The sequence below is a fragment of the Pseudomyrmex gracilis genome, unplaced genomic scaffold (genome assembly GCF_002006095.1).
Source record: "Pseudomyrmex gracilis isolate BER0280 unplaced genomic scaffold, ASM200609v1 scaffold_21, whole genome shotgun sequence".
NCBI classification, from domain to species: Eukaryota; Metazoa; Arthropoda; class Insecta; order Hymenoptera; family Formicidae; genus Pseudomyrmex; species Pseudomyrmex gracilis.
The window spans coordinates 493,017-520,634 of record NW_018020605.1 but is presented as its reverse complement, the minus strand read 5'-3'; the positions used below and the strand labels follow the sequence as shown (position 1 = coordinate 520,634).

Sequence of the window (27,618 nt, the reverse complement as noted above, 5' to 3'; positions counted from 1 at the left end):
CTATACGAGATATCTAACAATAATCATCAAATTGCTGCTAATTGCACGTAAAGTGCTCTTTTTTTGACAATGTCTGTTTACGATATAATTTGCTATTAACAGCTATTAGAATAAATAATAGCAAACGTGTTTACAACTCTTTTTTTATTCTTATTATAATTCTTATAGTTCACTAATTTATATATTGTAAATATTGTAATTTCCTTCTTTTATATTTAAAAAAGAAGTGCGTTTGGAATCGAATATATCGCACCTATTGTTGCCTCTTTTCCGCGTTGCCGATTGGTTGGTTGGTTGATTGAGTCGAATCGAATCGGTAAGATCGAGAGAGTAACTAATGAAAAGCGATTTTGAGACAGTTCGTCGTATATGTAGAGAAAATTAAAAACGTAACTAAAGTCACGTGACAGGAAAGAGTAGAAAAACAACACGTGAAAATAACGTGACTGTAATTTATATTATATATAACATTATATAATACATATTATACATTTAATTTATTATATATTTATAATATTATACTTTATATTGTATTATATGTATTATATACATACTACAGTAATGTCNCTGACCTCGGCCGCGCGGCCTTGGCGGGGTCACTGACCTCGGCCGCGCGGCCTTGGCGGGGTCACTGACCTCGGCCGCGCGGCCTTGGCGGGGTCACTGACCTCGGCCGCGCGGCCTTGGCGGGGTCACTGACCTCGGCCGCGCGGCCTTGGCGGGGTCACTGACCTCGGCCGCGCGGCCTTGGCGGGGTCACTGACCTCGGCCGCGCGGCCTTGGCGGGGCACTGACCTCGGGCGCGCGGCCTTGGTGGGGGGGTCACTGACCTCGGCCGCGCGACCGCGGCGGGGTCAATGACCTCGGTCGCGCGACTACGATGGAGTCACTGACCTCGGTCGCGCGACCGCGGCGGTGTTACTGACTTCGGTCACGTGAGTACGGTATATATATATGCGTATGTGTGTGTATTATATATAGATATAGAGTATTACATATAATATATATAATATTCTCTTTTTTACCTTTTTCCCTGTCACGTGTTGTTTTTCCACTTCTCTCTCTCACTATTTTTTGAGTTTGATTTTCATGCGTTATTTCTGACATGAGAAATGTCTAAAAACTCAAAAAACGATGCTTTATACAGATTTATGTTTTCCGAAAGTACATACGCTACTGGTGCATGATTTGAAAGACGCATGCGCGACTATTTTATTTTCGATTTGTCACGCTGCGTGGCGCTAGAGAAGTTTTGCGAATGATGTGGAATAATATTGGGTGTGTTTAGCCGAAGTTAGCGCTACGTAGTGCTAGCTTCGTCTAAACACACCCATTTACACATGTTGATCGGGAGAATTTTACGTGATCGTGATGAATATAAACGAAAGATTGAAGTCATACAGACGTAAAAAACACAAAGAACAGATGACGGAGTCAATCAAGAATGCTGTCAGAAACATATTTTCGTCGAATCCCAACGACACAGCTGTAGAATCTACGAAGGAAGAGGAGGTATGATTACAGTTATGTTATTTTTTACTCTGTCGGGAATGTGTGGTTCTTCAGCTGAGATAGAATTTAAAAAGCTGCAAAAAATACTATATTCTGTTCATTTCCTGGTTCTATTCAGGTTAAATTATGCAAGCAGTCACAGGAGATCCAGGATGAGGAAAACGTCCCGTCGTACGATAATGTACCGGAATCGAAAAGTACAGTTATCACCAAAATAATTTATCTTTTATACTTTTTGTTATGGATTACGCTGTACGCGATTGCGCTGGAGTATCAGTTTGGCGCTGTTTATTTTATATTGTCGGCATTGATCTTCATCTACTTGAACACCAGATCTGGACCAAAGCGACAAGGTGAACTCAGTGCCTATTCAGTTTTTAATCCAAATTGTGAAGCTATAGAAGGAACACTTGACGCATCACAATTTGAAAGAGAGATGGGATACAGAGTATAATAATGAGCCAGTATAATAAAAACTTAAAGTAGTAAAGTCTGAATATAAAAAGTTGTCATATATATGTATATATATATGTATATATGTACATATATATATGTACATATGCAACATTTTTTATTATTTAATATCATAGATTGACAAATGTGATAGTTTTTATGTCAATCATACATTGTACATTCCGTACAGATAAAGATTTTCAACTTAAAAGAGATTATACTATAGAAATATAATTAAATTATATAAGAAAATAAGTTTAAGTTTTGTTATTATTTATTTTTATCGTTGTTTAGAAATTAGTAGTATTTTNACAAATCGCATCTGGTCGTGAAACTTTCCGTAATAAATTTCATTTTAATTGGTGTTATTATTATAAACTATTTTCTATATATATAATTATATACACATATGGTAAGAAAAGAATATAAAAAAAGCAGAATCAAGAAAGTGTGTCAAAATATTTATATACTTTTTTCTACAATATCACAAAATAACTTTAAAATTAATGTTATACAGTTTTTGCTACTTACATTGTTTTATATATATATATAAAACGACATGTGAAGATAAAAGTGTTGTAAAAAATATACAATAAAATCAATATATTTCGCAACAACAAAAGTTCAAGATGTGTTTCTAAAATATATTTATATCCTTTGTCGCACAAAATTTTATTTTTCGATCTCATCTCTCTTGTAGGACTTGTATAGCATCTTCATAACACTTGACCATTTCATTGAGGTAGGCCAATGTGTTGCTAGAATTGACAGATAATTTATAATATCTCGTTATGTCGGTTCTGGAGTGTGCGTTCTTGTCCAAACATAAAAGTGCCTTGTCCAGATCTAAAAGGAGATCATTCCACATTCGCACTGATAGCGTTCTAGAACATATCGTAATCTGATGTAAATCTAATTTAATAATGTTGCATATGCGAGAGAAACATTCTCTTACATTTAGAGAATATGTCTCTTGCTCTTTTTGTTTATTTAGTATTGTGACACTTTCAAACTTAATCATTAATCGATATGTCTGAACTACAACTTACTGAGTATTATCCGTCGCATCAATTTTCTCATTAAGATCTTCAACTGCGGCGAGTAATATCTGCCAAGTTTTTTTCAGTTTTTCTGAAAAGCAAACGTTATTCGATTCAAAAAGTATCTGTAAATATCCGGTGAAAATTTCAGAGCTGGATAATACCTTTTGCATTTTGGAGCTTGATATCGATCGATTCCAACATCCTATTTATAGTCTCGTTAAGATACTGCGGCTTCCATTGAATAATTATGCTGTCAGACAGTCGCCATATAGTTTGACTAACCATCTGCCCCAGAATTACACCACGCGAGCTTTGATCGTGATACTCTACGTTGTGTACGAGGTTGCTCTCGTCTTGTAAAGCAGAGAAAACGTACGTAGAAAATTTCTTTGACTGATATCATCAGCCAAAGATCACTCGTTTGTAAATTACATTGTTGTATTAGACTGACATCGTAACTAATTGCAAAAAAAAGTGGAACATACTTGATCTAAAAGACAATCATATACATACTTACGAACGAAAACGCCACTTGTGGAATATCCAGAGAAAGACGCGGACCGAACACTTCGTGTTCGAGATAAGTCCAGTTGCTGTCACCGGGAATCGTCTTGATAGCTTCGACGGCTACGGATCGCATCACGTCCGATCCGAACAAAGCCACGTGACCGCTATCTGAGATAGGAAAAACAATTCTCTCACATGTAGATCTCCGCAGTATAAAAATTGCGGAAATGCAAACAAACCTTGCGATAAACGACCGTGTAATGCTACGTAAGCCACGATTTTTCGTTGCATAAATATGGGCAGAGTCTGCGGACAAACGTCCGTGGACGCAAGAGACACACAGAAAGTCAAACTCCGTCGTGGCCTCCAATTGTGGATAGAATAAATTTCGTCCAGGATCTGCGCTAGCTTCAAAGCTACAGCGATACCATCCCCATTAACCGAGAGGATAACTTGTCTATCTGAAACAATTCGGTGAAATTGAACAAGTAGAATAACTTGTGGAATAGGAAATACATGTGACAATATTTTTATATTTTCAACCAAGTCTCATTTTAACAATAATTGATCGAGAGACAATTCTCACCTGGTTCGCGCGCACCTCGAACAACTGCGCGAACGCAAGACGCGTAATTATTTATCTTGTGAATAAACGACAAATTGGAAAAGAACTCGTTGACGCGCTGCATATTAGACTCTAGCAAATCAGGCGCCTGCCAAGTTCTATATATAAAGATAACAAAATTATGTTTTCAATGAAAAATTCAATTCGACAAACTGTCTAACAGAAGAGTTTTATCATTGATTCTACCAATGCTTTCACGCGTATATTTTTTAAATATAAGAAAACCAACACACAGAATATTTAAACAACATACGTCACAGGTTCGAACGATATTCTCTCTAGTTTCTGAAGCGCTAATTGTTGAAGATAGTCGGTGTTTATCAGACCGTTCCCCGCTAATTCAACGTATGTCTTTTGTGCTTGGACCTCCATCGACCTTTCGGCGGCGAAACGGCCTAATAAAAAGCCGCAGAGCAGACAGATGAATCCGACCGATAAGAGAAACGAGATACACATTCGTTTGGTTACATATTCGCTGGTTTCGTCAATGCCGCGGATCATTTGAAGACTAAGAACACGTTGCATCCTCACGGAATTTCTAAGAGAATCCCGTCAGCTTGTTGCTACTGTTTCTGTCCACTTAATCCTTTATTGCGTTCACGTGTCTTTCTTTCTATTTCTCATGCTTGATTCGTAAAAGTGATGAACAAAAAACGTCCAATGTGCACTTTGTATGTAATTTTTTATACAATATTTTTAATATTATTTATATCTTAAACAAGGAAGTTTCACACACGCGAAAATATCGATTGATAAATTTCAAAACTGGCTCACTTGCACTGATACAATTGATAAAACACTTTCAGCACAATATTCACTTTGAATTACGATTTAATGCCACGGTTTGACTAAAAAACCCGATGATTTTACAACGTGACGTGTTGTGCGCTAAAGCTACGCTCGTCTCTATTCCTGGGAAAATCGCGTGTCTCAATAGTAAAGAACGCTCGACTTGCTCTGTTTCCGCTGTCTCCGTCGTCTCCCGAATTGCGTGGGACTCCAGAGATATATTTGACATTCCGCCTCTTCGACGTCTCGTTTATATTTTGTTCTCACTTTGAAAGAGCGCTCTCTTAACAGAAAAGCTTTATTATTTGTTCGCTAGCTGTAAACATCAAGATGTAGATAGCGATTTTTGCCCTCAAAATACGTATGTAAGGATAGTAAGCAGTTTATTATTTTTAAACTTAGTTTTTAGAAAAATTTATATATATATATATATATATATATATATATAAACGTTTTTTAACAAGATATAAATATTGAATGCAATTAGAGATGTGTGCTATTATCGAGAATTTTGAAAAGTGCGTGTAAATTTGATCGTAAGAATTTTATATACATGTTTGATTATATATAATTGCAGTTAAAAATACAATACTTATTTCTTGCGTACTATGTGGACACACAAAGGAATATAGCTGTCGTGAGATGAGCAATTTATTTCGAGTAATAATATGATAGTGGTGTTTCATTTATAAATAGTTTTCAATATATTACGTACACGTGCAAGGTTGTTCCAACTATAGCACGTGCGCGAATTTTCGAAACACACACAAACTTGACACGCATGTCAGTGACGGCAATGACACAATACTGGGTTAATATTAGAGTCAAAACTGATTATTGAAGCTCTCTATTCTACAAACAGAGAAAGTTGTAAAGAAAAGATCAGTTATATTATTGTTATACTGTGTAGGAAACAAAATTGGAAATGCTAAGAAAAACAATAATTAATACAATAGATTTTGTACTAAGGAGTTTTATTATCACACAATATGAATTAAATCACTTCAAATTACATAATTTGATTACATAATTTCATGTACATAGAGAGATTTTGGAATGTTGTTTGACAGTAATTGCTTATATTATTAGGAAGACATACATTTTCAAGACTCTTGCATTTATAGTTGCATTTTTGTTGAAGATATACTGATGGAATTGTAAATAAATAATATAAATGTGGTAATAAATAATATAATACAAATAAATACGAATCACAATTGTACTAACTATAATTATATTAATATTAATTAAAAATATTACTTATTAATATAATCGAAATATTAACAATTAATATATTTATTAAGAGAGCTTTATATCAATCTGCAAAATTCATATAATTACAATTATATTAATTCAAGTATTTCAAGCAATATACATGTTACAATTATATTAATATAATTAATGCCATTCAAACTGAAGTAATGTGTTTACATTGACTAAAATTGAAAAATATTTTGTTATAATTTAAATGTTATAATTTAAATTTGTTATAATTTATAAATTTAGTATAATAGCATTTAACGTATATCTAACATATATAGGGTAAGTTCTACTTGCCGTTCACAACGCTCGTGAGCGTTATTTGTCCTATCTTTGTTTAATTTTTGATGAAAAACAGAGATAAAATGATTCCATGAGCGTTGCGAACGGCAAGTGGAACTTAATAGTGTTATGTACATATACAATATTATAGTAGTAGCCTTAGTACAAAGTCTTTTTCAAGTAAACAAATAATTTTAAAATGTAAAAACAATTGTAAGCTTCGAAGTCTTTTAATCGATTTGTCACAAAAGTAAAGATTAAAAAATAAGGTCGAGAAAAAGAGAAAAAATTGAGAAATAAAACGATCGTCAAAATATTTTGAAAGTATTAAATAATATGAAAAGTCTTCTTATTGCTCAACGTTTTGGGAGAATTCCTGCTCAGCATGCCGTGAATTGAAAAAAATTAAAAATCATTAGTTTTAAGAATCTATAAAGTTTTGTTTATCTACATTGAATACTGAGTGTTTGATTATTTATGTCAAGTAACGTCTACTATCGGTTAATTTAAATTTATTTATTTCACGCGTGATAAATTGATGAATTTCATTCGACTCGACTTGAACTTTTTGTGTGTTCGCATATTCCCAATCTTAAACGTTCGTGATTTTTGAGGTAGCGTTTCTGACTAAAGCTAATGCCGCATCGCTGACACGTGAACGGTTTTTCTTTGGAATGGATACGCTTATGCCTGGTCAAATCGTTCTTCACGCCGAAACCCCTGCCGCATACGTCGCACGTATGATTTTTCTCACCTGTATGCACCGTCAAATGTACCAGCATCTGTTGTCTCCAGCGAAATCTTTTGGCACAATAGGTGCAATTGTGCGGGAACTCGTCCGTATGAGTCTTATTGTGTATGTAGATGGACGCTTTGGTCTTGAACGTTTTGCCGCAGGTGTGGCATACGTACGGACGCTCACCAGTGTGAATACGTCGATGATCTTCCATGGCGGTCTTCATGGCAAAGCTGCGGCCGCATATATCGCAAGTGTGATTTTTCACGCCATCGTGCACATGCTTCAGGTGATAATACAGGCTACCGCCCTGAACGAATTGCTTCCCACAAATGTGGCACGTGTACGACTTCTCTCCCGAATGAACGCGTATGTGGATACGATGACTTTTCCCGGAGCAAAATTTTTTGTTGCAAATCTTACAGACTAGTACCGAGTCAGCGGACACGACCTTGCCGGATTTGGACTGGTCAACACCTTGGTCTAGGCACGCCCCTGATTCGCTCGTCTGTTTTTGTGCTTTCGTTTTTATCATACAATTTAAACTTTTCTTTCTCTTCTTCTCGTTGTTCGCTGATCTATCCGAGACGCGTGTTTTGCAGATTGTATTTGTGCGAAAGAAATGTTCGTTCAATACGTCAGTAGCGATATGCTTTGCAAAAACACTCTTTGGATTTTCGTCAACAATATCGAATGATTTTGCTTGAAGTAGATTATTTTTAGATATGCGTTTTTCTGCTAACATCTTCCACGCTTTCTGAGAACAAATGTCGACTCGATCACGGCTGATTTGCAATCTGCACAAAAAACGTAATTTGTTTTATTAATGTCTCACCGCAATTCACAAAGGTATGCTAAAGAGAACAATGATATGAATATTGTATACAATAATAAAATCGTATAAAATGTATAAGAATATATATAGTGTATTAGAATTTTGTTTTTATTCATTTTATAACCAAAGTTGTTTAAACGCATTTTCGATAATATCTTTTAATACTTAATATATAATAATTTAATTTTTAATATATACTGGAATAGTTTTTTGTTTTAAAATATCAATAACGCGCTTATGTGATATGTGTCAATTTTCAAACTATACTTACAATGTTGCTCTTTTTTCTGATATTTCTCTGTTAGAACATCTTTACAGAAACACGTGTACTGCACTGATATTTTCGTTTTTTTATGTTGTTTGTGTATGGATTACACACACACGTACAATTCTTACTTATATATTTGGCATATTTTCAATTTCTGTTGTGATCATATAAAGCCTTAGTTTATTAACCTTAACTTAACAATTGATCAATTGCGCGCTCTTAATTAGCTACATTTAGCTTGACTGATCTCTTGAAGACAGATTGTGGTCTAAAGATTAAGAGTTATTTTATTTATTATCTTCATAATACTTGTATGTGCGTAGTGCAATATTTAAGACTTTCATTCTTCCGGCTTTTTTGTTTTTTCTTCTTGTGTCTACTTTGAAAGATCCGTTATATTCACAACTTGGCAACGAATCACAACGTTTGATGGTATGGTTATTCCAGAGATGCCTGTGGTAACATCGCAGCTCGTTGAAACTGGCGTCGCATAGCAAGCATGAAAATGCCTTAGTATGTCTATACACATGTTTTATTGCTTTCGCTAGGTTAAAAAACGGTTTAGCACAATATATACAATGAACACATTTTTTGAATCGGTAAATGGCAAAAAATATGCTTCTAATATTCTCAAGAGGCTTCACACAACAAAAACATGACTTGAGTGTTCCAGGTTCCCAATAACGATCATCATTAAAAAAAAAGCGATGATACTTAAACATATGTTTGAAATACTGCCGTTTAATTAGAAATAGCTGCTTAGGAATACAGACGCTACAAGAATAATATTTATTTAATAGAATATTTTCTTCTTCTTCTTTTGCTTCTTCTTCTTCTTTTTTTGCTTCTTCTTCTTCTTCCTCTTCTTCTTCTTCTTCTTCTTCTCCTTCTCTTTCTCTTCCTTCTTCTACTTCTACTTCTACTTCTACTTCTACTTCTTTACTCTTTGACGTCGACGGTTGTTCTTCATCTGTCGACGACTCGGATTTTCGATTGAACTTCCGATTTAGTTTTTCTATTAATTTTTCGTTGTAACTTAATTTTTTCATTATTGTTGATAAAAAATTGTTCACTTGCAAATTTTCTAATAATTTCAATCTTGTCCTTTTTCTTTTTAGTTATATATCTCTTTTATATAATTGTGAATGCTTTGATAATGAATGTTGTATGTAACACGTTTTACTTTGCCGGCTCCGTTTTGACAGTGATGGAGAGCGACTGCGTATGTAATCGCGTTAACTGTGCGTTCAACTGGAGTCAGTATTTATTGGCTTCTATACACAGAATACAGCGCAGCCAATCGTCAGAGAATAAATGTGTGGATCATGCGTGGCCAATCAACTTCTATCTCTCGCACTTTTCCGGAAATAAGATTCAAGTTTCGGAAGAACGAGACGGTTAATTGGCTGCAATATTGCCGCGTTAAAGAGTCTTAAATTTTAGTCGTAGATAATTTGTAAATTTTTATAAACAAGTAAAATGAATATAGGTATATATAAAAATAACACAATAGGAATTTAAAGGAATTTTAATTAAAACGATAATATAAACATAAATTGTATTGAAAAATAAAAATAATTTTTATGATATACTGATCAGGATGGATCATACAAGCAGGTGAGATTGATAAAAATTATATATGTACGTGATATTAATTATCTTAATTTTTTATTCCTTTTCGTGTACATAGACTATAAAAGAGATCCAATACATGACTTATTGATCGTACATAATAATACAAATGAAAAAAATATAAAATTGTATAAAAAATAAAAATAAATTTCTCTACATTTATTTATTTCTACTCTTATAAGAGTAAGATTATTAAAATTCAATGTTGTTGTAACATTTGTTTGTTTTTGAGCTGTTGTTAATGAGTAACTGGCTTACAATTACAATTACATTTGTTAGACGATCGCAAAGCTAAAATATCATTTCTCAAATAGAAATCTACCCATAGTTGCTGTTCATAAATATATTTACAGAAATACAGGTAACAATTTGAAATTGTATGTAAAATATAATCACATTTCAGACTTGCAAAGAATACGGTAGTGTTCGAGCATTTGCTCCGATTCTAAAAATTGCAAGTCAGGCGATATCTACTCTGTATATTTCCAACAAACTGCACAAGTCCACATAAGCTACTTCCTAGCCACAGAGCCAGCCAGAATAGAAGCTATACAGTTAATTAACAATGAGAAACTGATCATGCTTGTATATACGCAGATGTTTTATGCAAGTTTTCACAGTGTCTCTTAAGATACCGTTTTTGTGTGAATCCGGCGCTACAAGCAGTACAAATGTATGATCGTCGATTGGTATGAATGCCTCGATGACGAGTGACGCAGCTCTTGCTACGAAATTGTCTGTCACAAATGTCGCAGGTGTACGGCTTTTGATCGGAGTGCCAGGACACGTGCTTCTCTAATTCTTGTTTCCTATGGAAACCGCGGCCGCAGAAATTGCAACAATGCGGCAATATCTGAGAATGATAAAGCCGATGTACATGTAGAGATGCTTTCTGTTTGAATGATTTGCCACAAATTTCGCACACGTGAGGTCTTTCGTCTGTGTGAGTTTGTCTATGCTCGTCCCGCGACGTTCTCGATGCGAAGCGACGATCGCACACGTCGCAAGCGAAATTCTTGACGCCGTCATGAACATCGCGTACGTGTCTGTTCAAACCAGATGCCGACCGAAAGCTCTTGTCGCAAACATGACAGGTATACGGTCGTGCGCCAGTGTGTATGTTATGATGGATCAACAAATTATACGAAGTGGAAAGAATCTTCCCGCATTCCTTACATTTGTAAACAGTGCAACCGTTACTCTCTGTTACTCTCGAACAATTTCTTCTCATGTTCTTCAACTCTTTGTTAAAAGTATCAGATCGATCTGATTTGATTGATGATAAACATTTTTTGTTAAATATCTTCGATCGAGTTTTTTCAATGTCAACGCATTTTTCCGTATCGGACTTCGTTTGCCAGTTGTCTGGAGCGTGTGTTGTCAACTCGTCATTCGGTACATGTGTCCATCTGTAAAAAGAGTCAGTCCGTTATTTTACGGCAGTTGAAGCATCATGGCGATTCATGATTGAGTCTTTTATGTTTAACTAAGAGATACTTCCACGGGAACGAGCAGTTGCAGTCGATGCAGCATCAAGATTTTTCATTGAAAAAAGTCAAGCAATGTCGTTTCAGGACGTAATTGAAGCCAAACACTCTTGTGGTGGCTACATTTCAACGGAAACATTCATGTACTTGCAATTGTATACAAACATTTGTCCTTACTGCTTGAACGCTTTGTTTACATTACACACATACGGTCATCGATGTGGTGCTTTATTCTTTTGTCATTTTAACATGTATCTTTACTAAGTCTTCTTAGTAATCAAACACACACAATGTTTACATCTCATCACACGGCGTATTAAATAATGATGCTTTCTTTTGAAGGTGCGATGACAAATATCGCAAATAAAGTTTTTCTCTACAGCTTCACTCGCTATGGTCGAACTTCTCATTGGATAACAGTTTCGTAAGATTATTCGGCCGAGCAGCGTTATGATATGTCGTGAAAGGGGAGTTTTTCTGTAAAAACAACAAAGGCAATAGATTTGAATTGCAGTTTCCTTGCAGGTACGATAACGGAAGTGTGTCTACGTACAAAAAAGTATCAGACATCGGTCTGATGCTAGCTCTTATTACGCAGCATCCCTTATAGCGTTCTTTAAAACTCGTATAGATTCGTTGTGTCGACTCCTAACGTGATTATTTAGATAGCGTTTCTGCCGGAAGGCGAGGCTGCATACAACGCAGACAAATGGCTTGTTTTCGGAATGGATGAGCTTGTGTCGCGTCAGTTCAGACTTGACCCGAAATTTTTTCGCGCATACGTCGCAAGCGTGATTCTTCTCGCCAGTGTGCGTGGTAACGTGTGCCAGCAACTCTTGCCGGCGACGAAACTGCTTGTTACAGTATGAACACGCGTGCGGAAATTCGTCGGTATGCAATTTGCTGTGGATGTAAAGGGACGCCTTGGACTTGAAGGTTTTGCCACACGCGTGACAAACGTATGGTCGTTCTCCAGTATGAATGCGCCGGTGATCCTCTCGCGTTGCCTTGGATGCGAACGATCGGCCGCACAAGTCGCACATAAAATTCTTCAGTTTCGCGTGCACATCTTTCAAATGTCTTGTCAGCCCGCCCGAGTCGCGGAACTGCTTGCCACATATATGACACGTAAACGGCCGTTCGTCATTATGAATTCTCATATGACGTAGATATGAGTCCTTCAATTTGAAGCGCTTGCCGCACTCGGTACATTGAAAGGACTCTTTCTCACGCGACTCTGTACTAGTTTCAAACGAATTCTTATAGTCGATCTCGCTGCCAGGAGAACGTATCGAATCAATGTCCATAATTTCATCTCTTTGAATTTGATCTGTTTTTTCCTCGTACACGGCAGCGGCCGTTTGGCAAGATTCATGTTCCTGTTCGATATCTCTTGGAGTTACGTCACGCTTTTTCTTTGCTCCAGTGGGCAGTCTCACTGGATCGCTATTCTCCAATTCTTCAGATATAGTGGATGGTATGTCGGTGAGCGCCCTGTCTGTGGAGGCGACCCAGACCGAATCTCGGTCCTCGCCCGCCGCGCTCAGATTGCGCACTCTCGGCTGTACGACTCGTTTCCGCTTCCAAAATGCATTCTGCGTGTCCACAGACACTCTAAGCGGTGTCCGGACGCCGCAAGACCTGTAAAATAGCCGAAACTTGACTTCTAGATTTTATAATTGCGCGGCGGACGATTTGCGGCTGCATTTTCGAGCCGCTTATCAGGGCACTTGTTTTTCTGAGTAATTTTTAAAACCAACCTTTGGTTATTTTTTTTCTGTTTTATATTGTCTTTCTTTTTCGGTTTTGCTTGTACTTTTTCAATAAGCTGTTTCGGTGTCGTAAAAAAAGTTTCGTGACATATCCAACATCACACAATTACTTTTTTTTTTTTTTCATCAAATGTAGCTCAACAAGTCGCAGTTTGTTATAAAGCATATTACGTTTGTTTGCTGTATTCAACATCAAATAAACCAAACACATCTTATTTTTATGAGATATATGCAAAATATTTTAAGAAGCATTTGATAGCAGTTTTATTTTATATTTATATATGTATATTTTATAGTTATATATATAATATTTTATTTGTAATATTTTATATATATGTTTCCCTTACTAAAACAACATATTTTAACAACGTATAGTTTAAGAACAAAAGTATAAGAACAAAAATGATAATAAATAATATGTAAACAAAGTAAAAAAAATGCCTTGTTTTTTTCGCAAATTATAAAAATATGAATTTAATGTAATTACCTGGTAGACTTATTTGTGTCTTCTTCCACATCAATATGCATCTCATTTTTGTTATCATTTTTTTCTTGCTGATCAGGCTACAATAAAAATATGCAATTAAAAAAATATAAGTTTTAAAGTGTGCTAAGAATATTTTTTTATATTTTTCTATACTCACTTGCAAAGTGTCCATACCCGGTATGAGTGTTGCAGTTGTTGCTGCAATTGATGCAGAAATTCCCACTTCATTTTCTGCAGATATAGATTTATGATACTGTAAGAAAAATTTAAAATAGAAATAAAACAACATCATCATATATCTCTTAAACAAACTTAGCATTTTAGTGCACATCACTCATGTTATACCTCATGTTTATTTTGCAGCATGTTCTGTATTTCTAGCAATTTCTTCTCTGCATTCAGACATCCCTCAATTAACTCGTGCCAGGACAGCAATATACTGGTGCATTGGTAACATACTTGAGAAGGCAGAGTGTCATCTTTGGACACCTATGTGTCAATCAACGGACAAACAATTGACATTAATCAAGAAAGACAAATCAGTGCTTAAACCAGACTTTAATTGTTGTACACACATGTATCGGCAGGTACTTGAGTATTTTGCTGGACAAGTCATATTCGAGTCCTACATCCTCGAAGATAGGTATTAGTTGATTCTTTGGGTTGGCACATATCCTGCAGAGATGCGTCCACGCGAGTGCCTCCTCCGTCTGCTGCTCCGTCTCGACGACATTCTGCCCGAAGTATTGCTCATCCTGGCTATGCGATACCAGGAAAAAGTCCTCCTCGTTACGTGGACCCTCCTGCGTCGTCTTTATATTATTCCCGGTGTCGATCAGCACATTATCTTCAACAAAGGGTACCAGCGTCGTTGGGTTCCCGGGCTCTTCCATGTCAAAGAGAAGCGCAACGATCACGCGTCGTGACAGAGATTCTCTAGGCGCACTTGTCGCATTCAAAGTTGTTCAAAACAGACATTTTATGTGTTTCTATGTTTATTGATACTGCTAGTATTTCCTGGTGAATGACTGACGAATGACATGAATGGCATTAAGTGCTTTTCAGCTACGTACACGAGCGACACTGTGTCCACTAGTGTGAGACACACTGATACGCTCTTTCTCACACTGGACACTGTGGTCTAGTTTCCACCGAAACCCTCAATTCGGTTCCACCATTCGTGGAATTTGGACTTCTGTCTTCTCTCTGCTTTTGAATATAACTATGAACTGCTAATCGGTTTTTTCATACTGTAACGGAGATTGACAGCGCCTCCGTTATTCAAGTGGCAGTAAAGTGAAACATAAAAGTGAGACAGCGATATAGTGGCTGCGTTCCGATATTCAGTGCTAGTATTAAAAATCTACACTTCATGTCACATATTCTATAGATCCTTAGACTGGCAGTGAATATCGGAACCAGCCAATACAAAATGAAAAAAGAGAGGAAAAAACGGAATAAGTCATGTGTCGCAGTGCGCTAGAGTACGGAGTATACATTCGCGTGCAAATAAAATCAAAACATTGCTGGCGGTTTTCTCAAGCTCTTTTTTCAAAGAGTAACGGTGTTATTATACGTTAGAAAGTATTATGCAATAAAATACGTTCAACTTGTCATAAAGGTACATGGCCTGATGCGTTTCCTTTTTTTAAAAAAAAAAAAAAAAAAATATTGCATTAATGCGTGCGTAGCAAAGAAATAGTGTTGGCGACTTCTTCAAAGTTTTTTTTTTCAAAAAGTAACAATCTTAACATATTATGTCAAATAGTAGATATTATACACAATAAGTTTGTAAATGTATATAATAATTTAGTGCGTTAATATTTGGACTATTAAGAAAGTAGGTAGAATTGTTGTGCTCACACACGCATACACACACACAAGTAAATCTTTCTAAATATAGTTCTGTTTGTTCTTCCTCAGATAACTCGGCTGTAGAGACTATATAAGGTCGACGATACGAAGCAGCTCGGAAGAGACCGTAAGAAACGATACTTCTAATTGCATAAAAAGTTTCGCGCGATGTTAAAATGTGAGTATGTCACGTATTAAAATTTATATAAAATGCTGAAAACAAACTGCGCAAACGGTAAACATTAACGGTAACATTTAACGATAGTGTTAGTGGGTGAATGAGTGAGTCACTCGCCCGCGTGTTGATGAACCGGAAACAGCGTTGAAATGACTTTACCTTTAATCGTCACGTTTAATTATTAGCGATATATATCAAATGACGGTGCGCAGCGATTGCGATTTCAAATCAGCGGGGGTGGCCGAGTTTTATTGACTGACCAAACAATCGGATTTCACATTTACATCACATTTACGATCACTAGTAGAACGCGACGCTCTACGTGTCGATGTAATGACACCGATTTTCACGCGCGCTCTCAATTGCGTGATTAAATCGGGCGTATATATACATACGTCGAATACTTTATTACAGCGGCGCGCAGCTGCTTGATAATGCGTAAATTTGATAAACATTGGGAAGCTCGCGTATATAAATAGCCGTAATGTTCGCGCGACGCAATAATCTGGTAACGCAATAATCTGCGCGTTACGTGAACATCAAATTCGGGCTTATTTTTTTTTTTTTTTTTTTTTTTTTTTTTTTCCGTCAATACGGCTATACTGTACCATTGTACATTGCGCGTATACTGCTTCTGTGCGGTGACGATAAACCGAGTGGTTGTAATCTGCTTAAATACGAAATATCACGTATCTCCATTTGGTGTGTTTTAATCTCTTTCTTTTTTCTCTCTTTCTGTCTCTGCTTTCTCGAAAAAAAAAAGCGCGTTTTACCAACTCGCTTAATATAATCTTCATATCGAGACAGACTCTTCGTAAGATCCTTTTTTCCATAGAAAGAAATGAGTAACGCCAAATGAAATGAACATTCGACCATGTGAATCTCTGAAGAATGAAGTCAGAAGTCGGGTAGAAATAACGTAGACGTCGCAATGAAATCGAATAGTAAATCGTTTATTAGTACGAAGGTGTGTGATAGTGTCTCGAGATTGGCCACGACGCCGGCATGTTTTTGAAAACCGCCAGGCCGCGGTGGTGATGCCGTGACGTGAACGAGTGTGACAGAACTTTTTTTTTGTTCCTTAGCTGACGTAAGAGATAGATGTTAGAGCTAGTTACCCTGTTCTGCGAGCTGGCATTCCGCCCTTTCGTCTAAACGCCGATTCCGCAGGCCGATCTCTCGTCAAGGATCTTCTTCTCGAGGAAGTTCTCCTCGTCGAAAAGATCGGCTTCTCACCCCCCCATCATCCGACAACAAAACGCTCAATAGTATCGACATCCTCTTTGTACTGATTACGTTACCATAATTCAAGCTTGAATTGTTGGCGAATTTAAGTCGGACTGAGAGATGAGCTATTTTGCATTTTTATTAATTTTTTAAATTAATTTTTTTTCATAGAATTGAAGACCGCATATGCGTCGTATCTCAAATAAGAATTTTGTTATAAAAATCTGAAGTATCAAGTGTACGTGCCGGAAAATTTTGGAACGTTTCCGCGAAAGAGTTTGGAACACGGCGCGGCAGAAGGGTGGAACGCCCGTGCGAGCTAACTTTCAAGAAATGCTACTTGTTATACCTCTTCTCGAGGTACTCTAGTGTCTATGTTATTGTGTCCTCTGTTCTATAGCGCTAAAATCGCCGCTAAGAAATAGCGGTGCCAAAGTGAGACTGTTTTGGGGAAAGGAGAAGGGCGACGGGGGAAAGTGCGAGCTCCCCGTCACTCCTCGGAACGCAACAAATAAATAATAATAATAATAATCTCGCGACTTGTATACGCGTTCAAAAGGTAAGAAAACGTTCTCTATCTCTAACTTTCGTTCGTACATTCTCTTCTTTATTTTCTCTTTTTTTTCTTACTTAATTTTTTCTCAATGTATTTCTTCTTCTCTCCCATTCTCTTTCTTACTTACGTTTTTTCGCTCCGCAAAAACTCGCTATTCTCGCGCACGTGCGGTGCGGGAGATAAAAAATAAAAAAAAAAAAAAAAAAAAAGAGAAACGAAATATCGAGAAGAACGACAACTTAATAAACATTTTGGCATACATAACGTAAATGCGTACATGATAAGCGGCTTACGCATGATCCAAGTTGTCTGCCCAAATTTACACACATGTAAATACTAATATACTGATTTTATATCTGATCCGTAATTTAAAATTTAAATAAATTAAATTTTCAGTAAAAACATGAAAAATATTCCCTCGTTTAATTAATTTTGAATATCAAAAGAGTTTATTTTTCGAGATATTTAATGTGTAATATCTTACAATTAGATAATTAATTACGTTAACATTTTACAATTGTACGAATTTTCTTCTACTGATGATTCGTTCACAAATGTGAACTGCAAATGGATTAATCCTTTCGACATTTGCGCAATACTTTCGGATCATGCATGATCCACTTCGTGCGTACTTTCGCTCGCTATGTTACTCGATATGCAACAATTAATCTTCATAACGAAGATCCGCTCGATCTTGTACGTTCGCTTAGAACAAGAATAACTTAAACATTTCATATACATACACATACGTATGTAATTATACAGATTATGCACAATAAGGTGAAACAACGAAAAAACACTCAATATCGACGCAAGCGAATAGAAAATTGTATAATTCGACCTGCTTCTTTCACTTTCACAATTTCGCTTTCATCTTTCTTTGCTTTTCTTCCCGATACCACCATGATCTCCAAATCATCTTTTACATTTTCGCGTCGTATGTGCTTTGATTGTGTTCCTTTTTGATCGTGCATAACTCTCGTCTCGTGAATAAGTACACACTGTTACACCTCCATTCTCTCCCGTTTACGCATCTGCGCTCTAGGCAGTCGTGCTCTCGAAATTACTTGCATTTTTGTTCGACTACTCATATTTGTCGAACAACAATGCGTTTACAGCTGCCTTTTAGCTTAATGTATGTAAAATTAAAATGATTAACTAAATAAAAAATTTTGCCTTTGATTTGCGCGCGGTCTTCTTTTGCCTTCGCAGGACTAGAACGAGCTTGAATGCAATTTTATAAAATTGCTTTATCATAATTCGTTGAACTATCTTAACTCTTTTTAATTAAAATAATTACATAATACTTTGTATATTGGCAAGCTGCTCATAATCCGCGTCCCAAGAAAAAACAATAGACTGCACATCGGCGAGAGAAAAAACTTCATTAATTCTAATTACATCAGTACAAAAGTACTCGACTATATATCACACTCTTTTTAACTAATTTAACTCTTATCTACTAAATTCTTTCGTAAATTTATTTAAGACGGAAGAACTGTAAAGTAACAGTCACGGTAATGATTTAAGTAAAAACATTGACTTGATTAGCTTCAGACTGATGAAGATGCGAGGACACACAATTCAGTAAAAAAACAACACAGGAAATTTAACAAATAAAGATAAAATAAAATAAAATAAACAGAAAGAGATGTTTCAAATTGTTGCATGTATAAAAAGTGTCGATTATTGCTTATTAGTTTGGGCAATGTGTGTAAGCATCGATAATCGAGAGCAAGACTTTCGAGAGCTTTGCATATACCTTTTATCGATAGTATTGCGCGATCAACAAATTCTTGTTACGCGATGCAAATATATAGTCAAACTAAAATTATTAGCGATGAAAATACTTCAAAGAGATTTTATATAATACCGCAGAAATATTATTAAGTTTCAACTGGTTTGAAGCGACGTAATAGATAAAATAAAAGTTGCATTGGGAAAGAACGAAAAAACAGATATTTTTTTTTTGTTATTATTTCGCTCCCTCCAACTAACGACCACGTCGATCGCGCAAACTGTCTGATCTCGCGTGCGACTCGTGCATATAAAATTATATTTACAACAGAGTGATTATTTCTTTGTATTGAGGTATTCGCCCTAGGCGCGTCTAAAAAGAGAGCGTGCACTATTTCCGAGAAGCGAGAGGGAGACTTGCGACGTCGCGGAGCAATCCTCTTTTGTAAGCTTCGCGCGTCCCGCAACTTCAACCTCCGCCCTCTCGCTCCGAAAAGGAAAGATACAATGGATTTCTCCTCCTTTTCCTGCCTCCGTGTCGCGCTTACCGTGATCGCGACGCGCACGCCTGCCGCATTTTACAAATAATTTAAAAATTATATTCGTCGTATTCTTTCATATAATCTTTTCTTCACGTGTCTTTTTTCTTCTATATATATAATCCTTTTGTTTTTATGTATATATTGAATTTCAATTTTCTTCTTGCACGCACACGCACGGGAAAAGATCTCGGTAACGATATATCGTTATGGTACAGCTATGCTACAAACGGGCGGAAAACTCATCCGACCCGGCTCTCTATTTACACACGGCTCGCCGATTACCGTTTACTTTCTTACACGTGCTATACTTATAAGGGATAGCGGTATTCATATGGTATACTAACGGGCGCCTCTGTACATCGTTCAAATGCAATTCCGCTCTCGCCTTAGTGTATCCTGGCAGTTTGAATTATTTTGCGTCCTCGGGGTTTTGCCGATATATGCGTTTCCGCTTTATCTTTTTCTCAATTCGTTTGTAACGTTGACTAGTCTGAGTCGTAATCGTAATTTGATAAAGGCGCTTTGAACAAAAGTTATATACACGCGTTCTGATATGATACAAACACAGAATTGCAAAAACGGACTCAATCGTCATATCAAACTAATTGTAACGTTTTTTTTTTCTCTTTAAAACGAAACGAAGTAATACCCCCGAGGAACAAATTAACACAATCGGCTTGCCACAATCGAAGCTACCTGCGAATCGACTATATGTGCGACTACCAGATCGAACGTCATTGATACCGGCGTTCTATATAACGACAGGTCCGATCGCGATAATAGTGTGCTTAATAATGAACGCGAGTAATTTGCGTTATTCGCGCTCGCGCGTCCGACCGAAGCTTTCATTAAGCCAGCTTGCGGCAAAATGGCGATTTAAAGTGGGAAAGGGAATAGACGGGTGTGTGTGAGCCGTGAATTTCGGCTCATGAATTTCTCACAACGCGGTGTGCTATTAACAACAGCAAAATCGACTTTGTGTGTTAGCGACAGTTACAACTGTAGCGTTTGCTTCTGATTGTTTCGTGAAAAAAACGATTTCAGAATTTTTATGTTTTATGAAGCGAGTGTGACACACAAGATATTATACGCGAATCGAGCTTTATCGGAAGGCGGAAGGTTTTTTCAGAGAAAGAGTGCGTTTTCTCTCTCTCTCTCTCTCTCTCTCTCTTTCTCTCTCTTTTTCCTAGGGAATAAAACATTCCACGCGGCTTTTCGACCCTCGTGCGCAGTCTTTCTCTTCGTCGAACGGCCTTTCTGGTTTCAATTACAAAAATAAAAGGTTCGCGCACACATGCACTGCACACGCGCACCGTCGAAATCTCTGGCCGGGAAAGCGCGAACACGTACAGTTCAGCCTCTTGAACACGTACAGAACAAGTCTTCTTTACATTATACTTCCGATATTTTAATATTATATAATACAAGTATATGTCGTTTATGCAATATTTAGTATATATTATGATATATAATATATATCATGATATATATATATATATACATACATATATTATATTATTAAAATTAAAATATTAGAAGTGTAATGTGGTTATATTCTGTGGACTGTACGTGTAGTGCGATAAGATAATATAAAAGTGATTACTATCGGACTAGAAATGCGGTATATATACATACATATATGGTATAATCGCGAAATACTCTAATATCGTCCCGTATGCGAACACGACTTGGATCCGCGCCTCCGAGCGCGAGACAAAATCTAATTAATACGCTTCGTCGTATCAAAGTTTGTACGAAACTCGCGGCCGGCTAAACACGCACGACCGTGTAGGATAGGACTGGCAGTGGATCGGTTAATTTAATCTGACCGCAAAGCGTCCACAATCAAAATCTGTCTAAATCCATGAAATCTACGCGGGTTTGAAGATGTTTACAAAAAAACGAGATAAAAAAGAAGGAGATCAAAACTCTCATTGTTTTTATACATTTTTTAAATACATTATTTTAAAATCAATCTCTCTTGCGCGTGCGATGAGAGACTATTTTGATAGATTTCGACTGCTATATTTGTTCGTCTGCAAAATTACAAAATTATCGATTGCTCGAAAGAGCAATGGAACTAATCGTCTAGGGTTTCGGATTTCTTTTCGCGATTGGTAGTCGCATGATTCGCACGCAACGACGACGTCGAATCGTTTGACAATATTTTGTATATAACGTTCTTTTTATTTTTTTCTACGTATAAATTACAAAGTGTTAGACTAAAAAGGTAGAAGTAATTGTTAGCGTCCTTTGGTACCAGCCTGAGTCTCATTGGATTACAAATAAATTTATTAGATGTAGTCTTGCGCGTATCTATATATATATATATATTTATATATATTTATATATGTATTAATATATACTGAATATATATATATATTACAATATATATATATATATATTTATTTATATATATATTTATATATATAAATACCACTAAGAAATCACTGTGTTTCTCTTGTCAAGTTTAAATCATCATTTGCCTGACAAGTCGGTCTTCTTTCCGTTGTCGTAGACAATCAACAAATTTGTTTGCTTCAAAGCGAGACCGAGAGACACCCTTATTGACTCTCTTAACCGTGGACGTCGAAAGTATCAAAATACAGCAGTTCAGCACAGCCGAAGAGTCATTATCAGTTCGCTCCCCTTGGTCAACGAGCGAGCTTGTTATACTATCGTGCCAGTAAAACGTGCAATGAGAGAAGAAACAAACGTTTCTCATCTTTCTTTCTTCTCTTGAGGAGCACGTCTCGAGGAGAGAGACGTCGAAATCGGTCCTCCATTAGGAGACGATGTAATCCGCGGAGTGGTGCGAATGATGAGAGTTCCGATGCTTGTCCCTGCGATGATTTGTCCGTGAATTGCTGCCTCGGGTACCACTGGTACCGGTTGTACCAGAGGTGTGATGGCTGTAGCCGCTGTCGCTACCGAAACTGCTGTCGGGCTGGCCTTGGTACAATCTGCCGGTGGTGGTTACCTGATCGCACGTCGAGTCTCGAGTCGAGTTCGAGTAGTGGTACACCGGTTGGCTATACTTGTCGTCGCCAAACAACCGGTCGGTCGGTTGCGAATACGTGTCCGAGTACTCGCCGCCCACTTGGGTGTAGAGCGGCGTCGTGACGTCGGGCTGGCCCTGAAGACCGTAATAGTCGCAGCTGTATTGCTGCTGCGACGACGACAGGTACCTGTACTTGTCGCTACCGGCGTTGGACTTGAGACTACGCGAGCGCTCTGACTTGCCGCTTCTGTTCTGGCTGGAGTAGCGATGCAACGGTCCCAGAACTGGCACGCTCTCGTATGGATTCTCCTCGAGCCGCGGGGCCTGCGCGGCCGGCAACGGCGGCACGAAGTACGGCAACCTGTGCGCCACCGACGGGACGGACTGTTGACGTTGGCCGCCGTTGTTGCCCGTTCGGGCGCCGGCCACGCCTGAAAGCAAAGACTCAGTTTAGTCTTGATTGTGAGAAATGTTTTCACACGAAGATCCTAAAGATAATAAACTTAACATAAAGTATAAGATTTCCACAATTTTTGTAAAGTCTCTCTCTCTCTTCTTTTCATATTTTTCCATCTAATATTAGAATATTATTTAGATTCTTGGGTTTATTTACCTGCGACGCTGGGGTAGATCTGCAGAAGCGCGTCCAACAGCATACCCTCGTGGAACTCACCCATGTCGTGATTCTTATCTCGTCTGCGCCGGTCGAGGCTTCTGGGACTGCGTCCGCGTCGTTCGCGCAGCGGCCTGCCACCAGCCGGACACGTGCCCCACGTAGGGCCGTTGCTCGTGGTGAGCATCTTCGCTTCGGAGGGCTCGCCGACCGACAATTCGTCCTCGGCGAACTCGTCCTCGCTCGCCGGTTTCGACGTGCCGCTAGACACACGGTGATGATGACGGTGAGGATGATGATGGTGATGCAGACGATTACGGGCGTTCAGCTCGCTTTCCTCGTCCGTTTCCGGATGGTCCCCTTCGATCAGATCAAGCAACATCAGAATTTACTTACTGACGATAGAATTGGGTAATTAATTGCAAATAAGTTTTTCCACAATATAGGATTAATTAAATGCTAGGAAGCCGTAGCAAAGGAACAAGCTGGATCAAGGTCGAATCAGTTGAGGACGAGAAGTGACGCTATTCGAAGTTCAGCTACATAAATGCCGTCTGGGAATAATCCGCCAGTCTATTTTGCAGACATTTCGACGTTAACCGAGCGAATTCGGTTTTCGCACGGAAATTTTGCTCGTCGATCTGACAACACGAGTACAAACGGGGCGGCCGCGCGCTTCTCCGTTAATTGCCTCGTGTTATTCCGTCGAACCGTCGCGACTGAGCGCGGGTGTTCAACACGCGATCGATACTAACGACACACAGCGAGGCGTGTACCTGCGGGGGTTGCACGTTACAAAAATCGGGATTATCGTGTAATAAATAATACCTACGCGAAACACGGTAAAACGGAAGTTGGCCGGAGCTTCGGCTACAATCGAAATATCGGTCCGGCAAAAAAAAATTGAACGGGGTCGTTCAATTAATTTTTATCTCGCGCGCGCAACAAAAAGTGGAAAGAGACACGCGCAAAACGAACCCGGGAGCGAGATAGAAGAAAAGGGAAAGGACGTATCACGCCGCGAACTCTCTAATCTCGGACAGATTGGTGGTGTTATCGACTGTGTCCTCCGCTCTCGACATTAAGTTCGCAACACTCCGTTTGCCATTAAGCCTCCCTCGTCTCAGACGAGTGTCCTCTCGAAATATCCTTCTCGGTGTTCCCATGAAAGATAAGAGGATCATCCGTTAACGAGTCTCGATCGAGAAATCCTTCCGATTTTCTTGATCTTCGAACGATCTTATCGCGAAAATAACGTATACGTTTACGCATCAGCCAATATAACAACGGAGGGTGCAAGTGCAGTTTCTCGTCCCGGTTGATGTCGGCGAGAAATTATAGAGAGAATTTATAGAGAGAAAAAAAATTTTAATTCCAAGTGGAAAATAAGTTAAAAGATAGTAAAACTTATAATCAAGATGATATTCAAATTTGTCGCAGTCTCTCCTGGAAATTATTCTTGTTGAGAATAATAAATTCCGCTTGACAAGTTCAATTCGATCAATTCCATGAATTTTGCAATACGCGAGTTATCCTCTTCTCGTCGGGCTGATCCGAACGATCCGTTGAATTCCCTGGCGTTTTTACAAGCCCGCGAGGGACAGGACCACCCTCTTTGAGATCGATGCTCTTTCTCTCTCTCTCTCTCTCTCTCTCTCTCTCTCTCTTTCTCTATCTCTTGAAACTGGAGAACGACGGCGTACGTAGCGTATACATACACGAACCGAGCCCGTGGTTGCGACTAATGCACGCGGTGCAGCATGTATATTCGATTACCGGGTCCTCGTCAAACGTCGAAAGCCTCATCACCATACTAATTAGCCGTCCAACTAATGGGAAGTATAAGTCAGAGGTCGTGTCACGCTTATCTCTCTTCGGCAAAATACACAACGGAGGAAGAGATCGGGTTCATCGCGATGAGAAAGAGGAAGAGAGAAAGACGAAGAAGAAGAGAAGGAACGATCACGAGAACATCACACGGAAGAGAAACAGTTGTGGAAGACGCAGCGTAGAACTGTGCGTATCGAAATCTCGTTTCGAGAGATGTGTGATTATATTTCTCTCTTTAAAAGTACGCGCCAGCTAGTCAATGTGACTTTAACAATTTTCCTGTTTATATATGTTATGAAAAGTGTTACTAGAAGGAAGAGAAGTGTCAAGATGCATTCAAAAACCAAATGAGAAAAGTTAGGCTTATTTTTACACACAGGTCCATCTTAAAAGTTTAATTGAACGAATGTGATATTTACGTTAGTGGGGATAAAATATCAGATTTCCGGTCGCGTGTAAATCTTCTCTCCCTTTATTCTTTCCACACATTTTTTCAATTATTCGGACTCATTTGACGCAAATTTCACGTCCGCAAATGTTCGAACTTTCCGACACGTGCGACTTTGTTGATTTCAGAATTTCCTCCTCAAAAAAATGTTCCACCGACTCCCTCCCTCTTGCGCGTCCCATAAATCTCGCGCGCTCGTAGATTTTTCCGTGAAAATCGCGACATACGCGAATCTGCCGGATTATTCTGATAAATGCAGTCTCCGTTATGGTCCAGGAAAAAGAAGGGAAGAACGGGCGGGCGAAGGCACGCGAAAGGACAGGGTGAATGAGGTTCTTCGCAAAGCGCGCGCGTTAGTCGGCGGGGTTTCAACGCTGCTGATTCAACGCACAGTCGTATGTTAATCGTGTATGTTAAGCCAACCGACAGGCGGACACACCGTGTTTCGAAAACTCGTGTACTTCGTGCCGTACCTATGCGTTTCCCGCGGGCACGTTCGACCCCGAGGATACTCTCCGGCGTCTTCAGAAGTGAGTCTCATCTAGAAGGAGAGTGCATGATTTGCATGGAAGTGTGTGTCGGGACTTCAACACGATGAATTGTTCACGATCTCGTCAAAGAGATTTTTTGTGTAAAATTACTTTTGTGACGTCCCGACGCGTACACAGAAGAGTCTCTCTCAAATTAGGTAAAAAATATTATTTTCCCCAGAAGAGATTAGATTTCCGTGAAGTTTTCATGAACTTTCATTTACTGATAAAACCAGCTTTTCTCTGATAAATACGAGCGGAAATTCACGTGTGCGTCTAATACAAAAATTTATCTTACTGAAATTCAATATTTTAATAAAATCTTTAATTCTCTTTTTTTTTTTTTTTTTTTTTTTTTTTGTACTCCATCACCGGAGATTGTTATTCTCGCAAAATTCACCGGACGTGATCCTGGCTCTCTCGCGTTAAAAACCGCGACGCGTAAAAGGAGACGCCCAAGCAAAGCCGTTCAAAGTAAACATCGATTATCGGCACTTACCGTTGCTGAGCTCCTCGTAGACAGGATTATAGAGATCCTGCGATGTGTAAGGATCAGGACCGGGGCTGCTGCAGACGAACACACCTCTCCCGCCCTCCTTGACGTCCAGCATCTGCCGTGATAACAAAGGTGTGAGTTAGGAAGAAAAAAAAAATGGGAAAAGAGAACGATGGCGACGCGAGGAAGAGAGAACGTGGTTGAAATACATTTTTCGCAATTTCGACGGAATGTTATCGTTGAAATGTACGTATACTCGTATAGCGCGAAACACAATGGACGTTGTAAAAAAAAAAAAATATATATATATATATACATATAAATATACATAAAAATATATATATCAGAAACTCGAGCATCGACAGCCCTTAGACAAGCAACTAATTGAGAATGAAGACGTTACGCTCTTCGTGCGTTTTAATTTCACGTTTCTCTAAACAATCTCGCTTCTGTCGCAATATTATAAATTATGCGCACCATTTGAGGGATTAAGACCGCCGCTATTTCACTCTCTTCGCGTCGCGAGGTTGAAAGGTAATTAGTCGCGAGTTATGTCTAAAAATAGGTCAGCTCGTTATAAACGAGCTGAGGTTCGCATTTCCACGGTTGTTTTACGAGACTCTTTAGGAACGGCGACTTGTTTACGACAGCGCTGGAAAACAATTAGCGAATAAAGGAAAAGGATGCTGAGAGGTGATGGAGGAAGAAGCAAGAAGAAACTTCGGGAGGGGAGAGGCGAAGGAGTTGACTGGCACTCGGGGGTGAGAAGCTTAACACTCTTTCAGCTCTGTGTTTTCCGGCCGGCGATTAACTCCTCTCTTTATCTTTCTGTCTCTCTCTGTCTTTTCCAACAAAGTCCCTCGAGTCCTCATCCTTCTTCTTCCGAGCCGAGATTCCGAAACCCGGAAACGCTGAGCC

The 27,618-nt window shown here is 38.4% G+C and overlaps 3 protein-coding genes across 9 annotated transcripts; 1 reads left to right on the top strand and 2 right to left on the bottom strand.

The window, feature by feature from the left end:
* The first annotated feature begins 1,292 nt into the window (after nucleotides 1-1,292).
* LOC109851845 (SAYSvFN domain-containing protein 1) lies at nucleotides 1,293-17,712 on the top strand. 3 transcript variants are annotated; one of them, XM_020422336.1, is made up of 4 exons: nucleotides 1,293-1,512; nucleotides 1,631-1,709; nucleotides 15,612-15,720; nucleotides 17,348-17,712. In XM_020422336.1, exons 1-3 carry the CDS (start codon nucleotides 1,372-1,374, stop codon nucleotides 15,635-15,637), a joined length of 246 nt encoding a protein of 81 aa, XP_020277925.1. In that variant the 5' UTR covers nucleotides 1,293-1,371; the 3' UTR covers nucleotides 15,638-15,720; nucleotides 17,348-17,712. The 3 variants fall into 3 exon arrangements, with proteins under 3 accessions (XP_020277925.1, XP_020277924.1, XP_020277923.1); XM_020422335.1 differs by lacking the exons at nucleotides 15,612-15,720; nucleotides 17,348-17,712 and adding an exon at nucleotides 1,846-1,932; XM_020422334.1 differs by lacking the exons at nucleotides 15,612-15,720; nucleotides 17,348-17,712 and having other exon boundaries at nucleotides 1,631-2,205.
* LOC109851844 lies at nucleotides 2,503-5,298 on the bottom strand. Of its 3 annotated transcripts, none has more exons than XM_020422330.1 (7): nucleotides 4,394-5,296; nucleotides 4,102-4,238; nucleotides 3,755-3,976; nucleotides 3,526-3,683; nucleotides 3,170-3,401; nucleotides 3,015-3,096; nucleotides 2,503-2,849 (listed from the first exon to the last, which is right to left on the bottom strand). In XM_020422330.1, exons 1-7 carry the CDS (start codon nucleotides 4,663-4,665, stop codon nucleotides 2,651-2,653), a joined length of 1,302 nt encoding a protein of 433 aa, XP_020277919.1. In that variant the 5' UTR covers nucleotides 4,666-5,296; the 3' UTR covers nucleotides 2,503-2,650. The 3 variants fall into 3 exon arrangements, with proteins under 3 accessions (XP_020277919.1, XP_020277920.1, XP_020277921.1); XM_020422331.1 differs by having other exon boundaries at nucleotides 3,170-3,361; nucleotides 3,522-3,683; nucleotides 4,394-5,295; XM_020422332.1 differs by having other exon boundaries at nucleotides 2,658-2,811; nucleotides 4,394-5,298.
* Nucleotides 6,271-14,814, bottom strand: LOC109851843 (zinc finger protein 701-like). 3 transcript variants are annotated; one of them, XM_020422328.1, is made up of 5 exons: nucleotides 14,264-14,811; nucleotides 14,034-14,177; nucleotides 13,846-13,941; nucleotides 13,689-13,765; nucleotides 6,271-8,004 (listed from the first exon to the last, which is right to left on the bottom strand). In XM_020422328.1, the coding sequence occupies exons 1-5, from the start codon at nucleotides 14,579-14,581 to the stop codon at nucleotides 7,017-7,019; spliced, it is 1,623 nt and encodes a 540-aa protein (XP_020277917.1). In that variant the 5' UTR covers nucleotides 14,582-14,811; the 3' UTR covers nucleotides 6,271-7,016. The 3 variants fall into 3 exon arrangements, with proteins under 3 accessions (XP_020277917.1, XP_020277918.1, XP_020277916.1); XM_020422329.1 differs by lacking the exon at nucleotides 6,271-8,004 and adding an exon at nucleotides 9,928-11,351 and having other exon boundaries at nucleotides 14,264-14,809; XM_020422327.1 differs by lacking the exon at nucleotides 6,271-8,004 and adding an exon at nucleotides 11,983-13,070 and having other exon boundaries at nucleotides 14,264-14,814.
* Nucleotides 17,713-27,618: the final 9,906 nt, after the last annotated feature.

Bases quoted from the DNA above. Each gene is read 5' to 3' on its own strand.
- LOC109851844 (XM_020422330.1), bottom strand. From the start codon at position 4,665: ATGCAACGTGTTCTTAGTCTTCAAATGATCCGCGGCATTGACGAAACC. The intron at 4,239-4,393 runs GTATGTTGTTTA...CTTTATATATAG, and splicing joins ATATCGTTCGAACCTGTGAC to AACTTGGCAGGCGCCTGATT. The intron at 3,402-3,525 runs GTAAGTATGTAT...TGATGATATCAG, and splicing joins CACAAGTGGCGTTTTCGTTC to TCAAAGAAATTTTCTACGTA.
- LOC109851845 (XM_020422334.1), top strand. From the start codon at position 1,372: ATGAATATAAACGAAAGATTGAAGTCATACAGACGTAAAAAACACAAA. The intron at 1,513-1,630 runs GTATGATTACAG...GGTTCTATTCAG, and splicing joins AATCTACGAAGGAAGAGGAG to GTTAAATTATGCAAGCAGTC.
- LOC109851843 (XM_020422327.1), bottom strand. From the start codon at position 14,581: ATGGAAGAGCCCGGGAACCCAACGACGCTGGTACCCTTTGTTGAAGAT. The intron at 14,178-14,263 runs GTGTGTACAACA...ATTGACACATAG, and splicing joins TCAAGTACCTGCCGATACAT to GTGTCCAAAGATGACACTCT. The intron at 13,766-13,845 runs GTGAGTATAGAA...TTTTTATTGTAG, and splicing joins CGGGTATGGACACTTTGCAA to CCTGATCAGCAAGAAAAAAA.